General features: G+C 34.8%; 1 protein-coding gene across 6 annotated transcripts in view; it reads right to left on the bottom strand.

Moving 5' to 3' along the window:
- The window catches only part of Ssdp (Sequence-specific single-stranded DNA-binding protein), a 701,465-nt gene that overhangs the window by 36,774 nt on the left and 651,398 nt on the right, over window positions 1-13,293 (bottom strand). For 4 of the 6 annotated variants that reach the window (XM_069837787.1, XM_069837789.1, XM_069837790.1 and 1 more), the window contains one exon: window positions 12,730-12,759. The exons of the other annotated variants lie outside the window; for them this stretch is intronic. In XM_069837787.1, the coding sequence (XP_069693888.1) occupies window positions 12,730-12,759 (30 nt within the window). The remainder of the gene's footprint in view (window positions 1-12,729; window positions 12,760-13,293) is intronic. 6 annotated transcript variants of the gene reach the window in all.

Genomic DNA, 13,293 nt, shown 5'->3' with positions numbered 1-13,293 from the left:
GCCACACCGGATACAACCCCGACGCCGAACAGAATCGTCTCTGATTGAGTTCCAACTCTTGGGTTCCCTCTAGTGGCCGCCCTTTGCACTACGTCATAGATGTCTATGAACATCGGACCGAAGTCCACACATGTGCTCAGGTGCACTCGTTATGAGTGACTAGTTGGCCGGGATCCGACGGAATAAGCGCCGTCTTAAATCACTTATAATATATATATATGATATGCGTAAATCACGGAGAGAGTTTTTCTCCGTTCCATTACTCTTCCATCGTATGTTTTATTTAACAATATTCACAGCTGCCGAGGTTATATCAGTATAACCGGTGTGCCAGAATTTTTTGCCACAAGAATTCTTTCACATGCCAGTAAATCAACCGACATGAGCCTGTCTCATTTAAGCATACTTAAATGTCATCGACCTGGGCCAGGATCGAACCCGAAACCTTGAGCACAGAAAGCCAGCACTCTACCGACTGTGCCACCCAGGCCGACTCAGATGTTGCACAGAGGCAGAAATATAATACAAGATCAGTAGGCATTAAATTACTTGAAGGAAAGTGAGTAAAGGATTTAAAGTGAATATGAAAGATGCATAAACATGAACACGAATTATTCAATCAACTTGCTAAAATTTGGTTGATAGTGTGGGCAGATCATTTGTGAGGCAGGTGATTTACGAGCACTTAAATTTCTCTTTCTATCCATCTGAAGAATGTATTCAAATATATTCCAGACAAAAAGACAGACATCACAATTTTCTATCAAGGGATAAAAGATGATTTGCTAAAATATTTGAGGAATAAAGTTTAACAACATTTGAATAAATTAATACAGAACGAATTTTAACAAGCTTTCAGACTGGTCTAAATCCCACGAATTATCTGTACATATTCCTATACCTAATCCAAAAGTAACCCCACCAATTATCCAAAAATAATTTTTACAGGCTCTTTCAACTTGGCACTGAAGGGCATGGAGAGAATCTTATAAAATACTGGTAGTATTAGCACAATAAGAGAAATTCATCCGACATCATAAGATGCAATATGAGGTCTAATATTTAATGGGATAGATTTTCTTTCTCCTCTGCTGGCATTTTTACAGCCTGCTACAATATCATGTTTGTCTTTGTTTCTTCCAATTAAAGTTACATGATCCTGCAGTTCCTGATTCTGATGATATGTAAAAACATGTTTTTATACTTCGTCACGAAAATGAAAATTCGAAATATTGTTCAATGGTATGCGACTTCTTCTCGTGTGAAAACTGGTGATAATGCCACAACAACAAATGATAAGCTTCAGCAGGCTTTTGGAAATGAATTTAGGCCTATACCAAGAGCATACATCATTCACTGGCACAAAATATTCCCTGAAGGCAGAAACATTTATGATAAACAGTACAGTGGGCAACCATCAACAACACGGACAGATTAGAAGAAATTTCATGATATTATCGAAGACCTGATAGTGAAAATGACTGCAGAAATATTGAACATGAATCAGATTCAAATGTTTATTCGACTCTAAATTGAAGACTTGGAAATAAGAAAATAGTGCCAAAATGGTTCCCAAAAATCTCATTAGAGCAACAACAGCATGTACGGAATAATGTCAATCCCAGGGTTAATGGACCAAGTTATCACTGGGGACGATAGTTGTATTTTACAGTATGATACGAAACCCAAGTCTCAAAAATTCAAAGTTTGCAGTGGTATTCAAAGCACAGTTCAAAAGGAATAGGTAAGAATAGGTACCTAATAGATGAAGTGTAAATCAGAAAGATTATTGAAGGACTTCGAAAACAGGTCATTTGAGTTCGTTCAAATATCGCGGAAAACTGTATTCTCTGTTACAACAATGCACAGACTCTTGCTGCACTGTATGAACGATGGTTTTTTATGTCCACAGGCATTCTGATGCTGCCGCAGCTTTGATTTTCACTTCAGTCCTTGCTACTTTTTACTCAAAAGTAAAATCAGTAGTAAAAGAACACCAATCCTAAACAACAAAACGTCAGAAAGCCTTCAACTACATCCCAGAATGAGAATTCCAAAAATTGCTACCAGCAAAGGCATGAATAAATTTCAGTGAAAATTAATACTTTACAAAGCAATGAACAAACTGAAATATTATTGACAGTGTGAAATTGTACATAATTTTTTCACTTTTAATATTACTATGTGGTCTCAAACTAGAAAAGTAACTTGGTGTGTATTCGATCCTACCAAACTTGAATTGGTCAAAATCCCAGATCTAAAAGAAAATATCAGACCAAACAATTTTTTACGACACTTTGTCCTTCAACCATATTTGATTTGAACTTTTCCAAACTACGTACTCTATTATCTAGCTTGAATATGCAATGAGACAGGTCACCAAGGATGAGTAAGATGATGTTTGAATCAGTCTTTCGCAATTCAACTTCGAAGCATCTCATGAGAATATAAGACAAAATTATATCACACACCTTTCTGGCTATTATCATATATGCTGTTCACTTTATTCTCCAATAAATTACGTTCAATGATCGACTGACGTCATAAGACACGCATAAATACTCGTTTGAAAAGTGTTCCAGATTATAGAGTATGTTTCAGTTGAAAGAAATTTGCTGAACTGACAAGTCTATGATATTTTTAACCATTGCTTTGGTCTTTGGGATTTGCTATGAGCCAACTGCTAAGTTTTCTTCAGATGTAATATTCACTGCTTATCTGTTGAATAATTCTAGATTGTCTGATAACTGACAAGCCAACATGAAAATTTGTACACCAGTCACAAAACCAGTAGTAACCTATTATAAAACCTGGAGCACAATGGATTTTGAAAGGAGAATTTTAAGAAAAATATATTGATCAACTAAAGAATCAAATGGCACATGGAGAATCAAAACAATGAGTGAACATAGCAGAACCATACACAATAATAACATACACTTTGTTAAATCCCGAAGAAAGAGGTGGTTTGGCCATGTTAATAGAATGACAGATGGCAAATTAGTTAAGGTTAAAAATCGGACAACAATTCAAGATAGGAAGAAATGGAGAAAACTTTTTAAGAAGACCAAAACTTGGTTCTAAAAAGTTGTAGTGCTTGAAGGAAGAAAAGAACAGTAATATCTGTACATTGTACACAGTTTATAGGTATTTCTTCCGAAACTCTGCTGAGATGTAGTAGTTCATTCTTTCAACTAAATACTTCATTCAATAATACCTGCTTTAAATAAAGCACCATAGTTGCAATTCAAGTTGGTGTATTGTTAGCCAAATGGCTAGAGTGTAGGCACTCCATGCTGGTAACCCAGGATTGATTCCCTGCTGGTTCAACTGGAATTTGTGGTGGACAAAGACGGTGTTTGAAAAACGGGTACTCCCGTTTCTCCTTCAAGCATTCCACCATTGCTCTATTAATCATCACAATCATCACACTGTTACTTAGTTTGCCTCCTATAGTGCACCAAGGGCAATACCTTTGTGGCAGCTGAAAGAACTACAAGCTTCTTTGGTGTGTCGTCCAGTAGATGGGGATGCTTGGGTGAATGACGGAAGTCAAGTGCCCGCCATTAGTTTAGAAAAGTTGCAATTCAATATTGATATTAATAGGACTCATCACCATCTCACCCATTTTCTTGATCTTAGTTTCAAGGTGAAACAATATTGCTGAAATTTTGTTTGGAAGATAATAGAAAACTTCGACATGACGTTATACGTCCAATACCACTGCCACCAGTGGCAGATCGTGATAAAATATTGTGTGTGTTCACAATTTTGTGTTCCAAAAACGAAGAGAACTTGAAATCATTAGTTAAAATTAGTAGGTTTAATATAAATGTCATGATTCTAACGTCTCACTATCGAAAAAAACAATGTAAAATTCAAAATATGTCAATAATAATAATAATAATAATAATAATAATAATAATAATAATAATAATAATAATAATAATAATAATAATTGCAAAATAATAATAATAATAATAATAATAATAATAATAATAATAATAATAATAATAAAACCCCAATTATTTTATTTCAGTTTGCTCACTACATTTGCCTTGTAGGATATGTCATTATGGCGTGGCACATAAAGCTAATTAAAATACTCTGAAATATACTAATTGACAAACTACACTCCCGTAGCAGAACTGTACACATATCTGTACAAAATAAAAGCTCCAACAGTAAGAAATGCTGACACCTATAAACTATTTCCTACCTGGAAAACCCATTGACACACCTGACATCTGCAGGATAGATCCCATGTTCACTTAACACCTTGTACTCTTGACGAGTCATAAGCAGCCAACTACAGACAATTTTGTCCTGAGTATGCATGTCAAGTCATGTAACCTCCTCAATAAGAGCATGACTTTCATGTGAACATATGTTGCCAAATTGATACAAGTCCGTGAAAGTTGCAGGAAGTTACTCGATTCAGATATTATACATTCCCAGTACGTCAATACGACATTAAATAATAAAAATAGCCATGCATTAATGGAAACAAAGTGTTCACGTGCTCTTGTGTTCTTATTGACGCACAGCCACTGACTGCCATCAATCTGTTGTGCGCGGCCTACCAGGGTCAATGAAAGGGTAGAATTGGTAAAGAATTCTATGATTTAATTCTTGAATTGCAAATACTTTATTTAAAGTATGTGATGCTGAATAAAGTATTCAGTTGGATAAATAAATTACTTACTCTCTTAGCATAGTTTCGGAAGAATTATGAACTTAGAACAATAAACAATAATTATTAAACAGCCAGTTAGAAGATTTAAATACCTGTCTTATGATTTCAAAACATATCCCGAAGTATTTTAATTGGAATATTTTAATGTTGAATATAGATGCAGTGGATTTGCTTAAATTTTTCTTTTACTGAGTATGCTAGTATTTTATTTCGGATTGCTGCAACTGAAGAAAAATTGGCATTTACAAACATCATCTAGAGATGTATGCAGTGGTTAAGAGTTTGTTGGACTCATTCATTGCCTCTGTGTAGTCTTGATGATTGTGATCAACTCCACCACTGATAGCTCTTCCTGCGGGGGGTGGGGGGAGGGGAGTGCGGGGATGTATAATTATTAAACAGTCAGAAGATTTAAATACTTTTCTTATGATTTCAAAACATATTCATTTCTTTTAAGCATTTTAACTGGAATATTTTAATGCTGAATGTAGATGTAGTGGATTTGCTTAATTTTGTTTTTTTTTTTGACTGAATATGCTAGTATTTTATTTCGGATTGCTGCAACTGAAGAAAAATTGGCAATTTACAAACATTATCTAGAGATGTATGCAGCAGTTAAGAGTTTCTTGGACTCACTGTCTCTGTGAAGTCTTGATGATTGTGATCAACTCCACCATTGATAGCCCTTCCTGGGGGGAGGGGGAGAGTATTTATACTGATCTTAAGTCTGTCGATCATCTAATGTAAATTCCCAAAGAATAAAAATAACAACATATGTGGTAATAACTGGATAGGTGTATATGTGAGCTGGTCTTTCACAGCTTCTCATGGAATGTGGTTCTGAGCTGAATCACACAAAAATGTCTCAAAGCTGGATCTTACTCATCCTTTATGTTCTAGGTAACTACGAGGTTTGGAAAGTTCAGACAATTTAGTGTCACATAAAACAGATATAGTTTGAATTCCTTTAACATCTCTATTTCTAACATTAGGATTTGGAAGAAACAGATGAATACATCACTAGGCATATAGGAGGTTACTGAATATTTTAGAGACACTTATTTAACATCCTTTTAAATTCTTGAGGATATTTATTCAGAGACGATTAACATAGCAATACCGTGGAAATGATAGAATCAGTCTAGCATAAGTAACTAAACTGCTGAGAGACAATGGGCGCCATGGTTTCATTGTCTAGCACAAATGTCACAAGACATCTGAGGATCGAAAAAGATATGAGAAATATGAGTACTTATGGGCACAATTGAGGTGGAACCAGTAAATGGTCTCAAAGTTCTATAGTCCCTTTTTCGAGAGAAAGTTTAATTCGATTCTCCGTTTTAAAATCTACTTGTTTACATATTTTCGTTTCAATATCTTGGAAACAGAGGGCAGGGTAGCTAATTGAATGAACCCGTGCACCCTTGGGTAGTTGTGGAACTCAACAAACATCAGTGAAGATGATTCTCAAAGTGACTGCAAGTTCATCCAGGGTGTGCACTAAAGTGTAAACTGCACTCCGAAGAGAAACTTTGAAGTGAATGTGAATCCATTCTAGCCTGTAATCTGTATTCTGTACCCAACAGATATTCTTTGTTTTCACGTTTCGATACAATTTATGACCTAACTATGAGATGTATGTAAGAAATATAATTTTATTAAAATTATTATGAACCTGTAAACATCTGTAATGAGCGCTGTTCAATACTGATGTTTAATTTCTGCTAAAATATAATCATATTAAAAGTATTTTCATAAAATAAACTTCTTCTCTGAAAAAGAGCCTATAAAATGCTCCAATAAAATAAATATATTTATAACATTATTAAAGTTGGAATGCATTATATAACAAAAACTTGTAGACAAATATTATTGTAACAGTATGCAAATTGTTATCTTGATAAAAGTGCATTCAAATCACAATTACATAAAAATAAGTCTTTCAATCATTGTTTTCTCGAAAAATGACTTTTGCTTATGGACCCTTTTTCTGGCCACCACCTCAATTATGAAATATGGATCTAACGTATATGTAACTTAAACAGAGAAGTTTACCACCACATTACTGCTTTTGCATGAATTAGAACTGCAACTACTTCATGAAATACAAAGTCATATAATACATAGAATGTTCTGGATTTCATACTCAAAAATTATCAAAGCAGTTATATAATTTTCATTTTAAAGTTAGTAAAAATTTTACAAGATTTGTTTCCTGCCTTGTAAAGCTCAATGTGAGCATCAGAGCAGATCAACATCCATACAGTAATTTCTTTCCCCACTGCTTCCAACCTATATAAAATTATGTGAAAGTACTAAAACACAAAGCTGGATGTCCATAAACTATTCCATTACAATTACAATATTTTCGTTTTTCAGTAATGTGGCCAGGTGAAGATCCCTCAAACAATGAACTGAAATTTTATCCCCGAAACAATGAGATGTATAATGAAGAAATCTACTCTAATCGAAATGTTGGTCTCTTTCGCCAAATTTATTTTTCAATTCCTCCACTGCCATACATAATCTCACTTACTATCAGTAGCCCCCTTCTAGATTGGGCTAAAATGAACTACTCCCTTCGATTTATGCATGGAACTAGCATGTGGGGGGGGGGGGGGGGAATGTTCCTTCCTCCTCAACAGTGACCATTCTGAAATGTAAGTAGGTGAAGTGCATCTTCACTTATTTTTTCGTGTTTTAATAAATTACATTTTATCAATAAATTAAAATAAAATGCATTCCTCACTAAACTACATTTGCAACTTTTAAATCTATCTTGCTCGGCATCGTTCATTCAGTAGTTAACACCGCCTGGTGCACTTCACATGAACCCCACACCACTCAGCCCAATGGCTAGCAGAGGGGTGTGAATCCTGAATGTCTGAGAGAGATTTTCATTTCGCCTTCTCTAAACAAACCTGGTTGCCATGACGACGACTTGTTTTATTGTGAATTGCCAACCCTTTCTGTGATGCTATTATGAAGGCCTCCTGAAGCAACGTTCATCTACTTTCACTATTCCTGGAAAACAGAATCCCTCTCATATACACATTCATTCATCTGCTTTTACTGCTCTTAGAAAACAGACTCCCTCTCTCGTACAAACACAGGCTCAATGACTTCGTTTTCAATCTATATGTAGGCTATTCTTAATGGTGGCAAGTGAAGCAATTTGTTAAGATGGTAGCAAGTGTACGGTATTATGTTATGTTCTTCGTAGTTCAAGTTACAGAGCTATTCATTTTATTTCTAGATTCAGTCCAGAACACAATGAAATAATGCGCTCTACTTGTAAATAACGACACTATTTGATGATCAATTTGGAAATGCGGATATGTGAATGATATACTATAATAAAAATCCGAATGCACTGAACAAATTTTTTTCCAGTATGTGAGCACCTACCTTTACCTCACATTGTACAAGAAGATATATTCAACAGAGGAAAGGGTGGCAATTCTGGTAGAGAACGTGAAAATACGTTCGAGTAAGGAAAACTGCAGTTGCTTTTAATAAGTTTGTGAGAAGAGGCATATGGCGAAGGAGCCATACTGACGTTGGTTAAGAAATGGCATGCTATGGGATCTATGCATAACATTCCAAAAGAAAAGGGTACCAGCAATTCACACGCTGGAAATTGTTGACATTTGCCAAAGTAATGTATTGTACAAAGTTCCCAAGAATCAACATGTAAATTGGCGTAATGCTAAACAGATTGCAATTTAAGCCATATGATAAATAATATGACGATTGCGCATCACTTGCAAAAAGAGGCCGACAAGTGCGATGAGTACAGTACTTGTACATAGCTTCTGAATAGCACTGTCATGAGCGTGTTAGACCTGATCCAGTACATGAGTGATGAGGCATGGTTTCATCTTTCTGGCCACTTAAATTCGCAGAACAAACGATGTTGGGCAGAGGAAAACCCTCATCTTGTGTATAAGGAGCCACAAATCAGTGTTTCTTGTGTTCTGTCAGTGACGCGCATTATGGGACCAATATTTTCTGACAGTACCATCAATACGAAAGTCTACATGAACATGGTTTATGATTTCTGTGTTCAACTCACTAAAGAGGAAAGACAGAGCTTCTTAAAGGAGGTCGGGTGACATTCCACACTTCTCAGGTGTCCCTGCAGCAAGTCCATAACATCTTCTCTGAGGTACTAATAGACACAATAAACAAATTTACGGACATCAACCACGCAGTTGCTGCCATCGATATCATTATTTTTATGCTGGATGTACTTAAAGATGATTAGATGTACACAGCTGTGCACTGATACAGCAGGGGACCAGTTTCAACACAATTTATAATATCGGCACTTAGCTTCTATATTTATTCCTTTATTATTCTCTACTTATGCTATGCTACACACCCAGGCTATTTCATCCACTCTACAGATCATCGCTATAAATGATGGTGATTTAAAACAGGTGAGAATTTCTTAAAATGTACAAATAATTTCGTTCTATTATTCTGATAAGTGAATGGATTGTAGGTAATCTATGAGAGCATAACATTTTGTTAATGTTGTATGCAAATAGGTGGCTTACTTAAATCTCAATCCAAATTCCGCACTTTGTGCGTAATTCCAAAATTTTGTCTAAAATACAGGATTTCCAATAAGTTTAAATAGCACTACCCAAATAATTTCCCGTTTAGTTTGACTGAAGAAAAGAAAAAAATAGCAGAGGAGGGAAGATGGAAATACAAAGTGGAATGAGGGGAAGGAGGGAGGGAGTGGGAGAGGGAGGAAGAGAGATAATGAATTTGAAAAATTGGAAGAAAAGAAATTGTTTAGTATATATATAAGCATGTGGTCATTTTATCCTTTAACTATGCAAATTATAAACAAAATTTTGAAATGTTCTTATACGAATATGCTTCAACAGGAACAATGGTTAATTTAGCTAACTTAACAACAGGTCAGGGTCATATTTAGACATTCTTTTGCCTGGGTTCTGCCTGGATTAGTTTCTATTTTGCCACCCTGTTCCTTACGTGATTAATTGCAATGCAAACAGTCATAATAGTGTAACTTAAATTTTTAGTATCATTTAGTCTAAATTATTATACAATTTAATAAAATAACAGTTAACTAATATTTTTTATAAATTGATTTAACACCCTGTACTTTCTGTCGAGCTCGACTAGCTGCAAACATGTTTATTACATCTTTGCAGCTCCATACCTCCCTCTAACTCGGATTCTATGCGGAGTACAGCCAAGGTGTTTAGACCATCATTTAGGCCAACTCGATGAATGTTGACCAATTTTCACTCTACGTCACTCATTCTTTACAATTAAATAATCACTAAATCACACACGAACTGACCAACCTACCATCACTTCGCATATGAAACTGCAAATAAACTTAATGTAAATAGCTAAACGGTAAGAAGTACGGCTCAGTGCAGTTTGAAAAATTAGTAAGGACGTTTTGGTTCACAATTGTTTCATCAGGTTTGCTAAATAAAACCTTAAGTGCAAGGCCAGTGACTGTTAATCTGCCAATCCCTTTCATTATTTTCTTTGAATAATAAATGCCATTATTGTCGCTATTTTTTAGCATACTACTATACAAATCCATCATTGATCTACTTTAATGAATGCTACATGTTCACTGTTTCTTTGGTAATGAGAACATCGTCACGCTCCTTTTCACAGATGAAATATTGGTAACTGCTCTTTGTTGTAGCAAACGTATTCTTTCATGTGCTTTGGAATTTTTCGAATATTGTATCAAGATATTTTCTCGGAAGGAGTTTATTACACAATAAAAATGTCACGTACCTGTACAGATTTTTTAAGTTTCTTTTTATTCACTCATAACGAAATTCACTAACGCAAAAAATGCTGCCCTGGGGCAACTGTCCCGTTCTGCCCATTGGTAAACATGACCCTGTAACTAGCTGTGAAATTAAGGGGCACATGTTCCATCCTGCACAGATGAAATAAATTTATATTTGATAAACATTTTATTATGACTTTAATCGTGCAATAAACGGAGCAAATTATATAAAAGCTGATAATTTTCAATCATGTTATTATGGAAACTACCTGTGGAACTGAAAGATACGTGTCTGATCCTTGTTAGATGCAAGGAATGTTTTACTTAACACAGACTTTTAGGAATCTAGTGAGCTCTTTCATCCTCATTTTAAGCCAGTACAGGGTCCACTATTTTCCTTCTTCTTCTTTCCCTGTCCTGTTTTGCATTAAAGCATCAGAGAGCCTTTGTCCACAAGGTCCAATTTTTTCTACCACTTTTTTTGTTTTTGTGCATAAAGAGGCTAAACCAAAATAATAATGATTGAGGTTGTGAAATAATGTAAATTATTCTAAGTGTAATGTGTGCATTCAAGACGTTTAGCATATGCACCTTTTTATATCCAAATATACTATATGTAATATTCACCATTATTATATTCCTTTGCAACTTTTTCCCACTTTAAAAATTAAGAACAGTAAAATATATACATATGATGCCAGTATTACCCAGATTTTTTTTTCAAGATAGACTCACTTGAAAATAAATATTCTTGACAAATTAAATATTTTGTAAAAGAGATGCAACCCTTGAAACAGTAAGCTACAACTCTACAAATGTAATGTCCCCAAGGAAACACCACCCTCTTCAATCATGTGACTTTTCTTGTTACTTTAAATCAAGTATACAATGTTTTACTTCTATGTAAAATAATGGTTGATTCGTAGAAGTGAAATTTTATTGGTGCAGAACATTGTGGGGAACTGTCTTGGTAAATGAAAATACGTTCGAAATGTCGCAGTAATTTAATGACTTTGGCGGATTTGTAATTTCCTACTGCAATTTTCATTAAACTGACTACTAAGAAATATTCTGGCCTGAACTTACCTCATGTTCCGACATGAAAAGCTTTTCACAAATCGACGTACACTACAACTGTTCTTGACGTATATAGAGAAGTATGAAATTAAAAACTAGAAAACTGAAGCAATTTAATCAATACAGTAACCCGTTAATGGGCACAAGGAGAGGTTATATGTAATTTGATAAACTTCAGGCACTTAATCACATTGAAGTTACAATGTTCTTCATGCCCGTCCACAACATGCTTGGTCGAAAGAAGCAAATGAACACAGTACTGCTGCTAGAAATTCAACAGATCATAACAATAATGACGTCAAAAATTAAAACCATTTTCCAAATGACAATGGAAACCGAATGCAATCCAGACTGGTGAAATATGCATGCCCATGGATAAACATCTGAAGAGCTCACAACTGAATCTACTCATTTTTCCTCATGGACATTTCTTCTTCCATTATGCTGATTTTTTTAAACATGAAACTAGTTTAGTTAATCTTCGTGGGAGGGGAAGCAAGACATGACTTAATATTTACACCAACATCCACAAAAACACAGAAACAAGCAATTTGGTATACAAGAAGCCATCACCCATTCAGCAATACAAGTAAAGAGACCACTTGAGCAGTTTATCAGAGAGTCATACTGGATATATAGAACACATGCAAGCTTCGAACTTGCACATAACTTTTAACAGTCACTAGTACAAGGATCGTAAATTAACAGAAATAGCGAAAAATAAACTCAACAACAAATATTGTAATTCAAATGGGAGTAAAGAGATTCAGGAAAACAAAATGTTACATTCATAAACAATTTAAAAATAGCAAGCAATTCAAGTGGTACTTATATCTTCACACTATACATGCTGTTTACGTCACGTGACATCATGAACAGTGTAGTGGATTTGGTAGCTTGTCTAGCTAGCAATGTAATTACATGTAAATTTAAGCTTCAGTAACTGCGACATAATTGTAAGCATACTTCAGACTCCATTAAAAAGCCAAATTTGGGATTTTTATAAGCTTTATCTGATAAAAGAGCCCAAGTGGTTCCTAGTCACGTGTCAACAAGGCGAGACAGGACAGTCACACAAGACACACACAGAGACCCGATTGGTCAGCCCAGCCCCATGGCAAGGAGAGAGATGTAGAAACTGTTGGGCTTTGCCTACCTTGCCAACCTACAAACTCTCCGCCTTCACCTGGGGAAGATAGAAAAACAAGAAGTAATCAGTGTATGCATCAACAACTTTATCACCAGCCATAATCTTTTAGAAAGATCCAAACATTTTCAATATGTATTTTCATCTCATACAGCATAGCTTTCATTATTACAACTACATTTTAACCCTCTTAATCATCACATTTTTTTTCTAATTTCATTCACCAATATTTTTTATTTCTTCCTACGATTCTACAAGAAAGAATAATACTGACAAGAAATGAAGCCATTTATAAAGAAAAGCATAATCTTAATTAGTACTATTAACAACATATTAAATATTCAATATTACAAATAGTATGAAAAATCCAGAAGTCGAATTACAAAACTAATACTTATGCCATGAGATAGTATTAGACAAGGTAAAATTAAATCTGCATACAATATCTCTTTTCATAACTCAACTAATAACAAATTCTCTATTAAACACAAAAATAAAATACTATTTCCTCACAAGATGATCACAATGCAAATATCACTATGATAAAAACTGTTCAGTTTCTACTTGGAGCAA

The sequence above is a fragment of the Periplaneta americana genome, chromosome 10, assembly GCF_040183065.1.
Source record: "Periplaneta americana isolate PAMFEO1 chromosome 10, P.americana_PAMFEO1_priV1, whole genome shotgun sequence".
Lineage (NCBI taxonomy): Eukaryota > Metazoa > Arthropoda > Insecta > Blattodea > Blattidae > Periplaneta > Periplaneta americana.
Note: the sequence above shows the minus strand (reverse complement) of the source record. Positions and strands in the feature narration are given on the sequence as shown.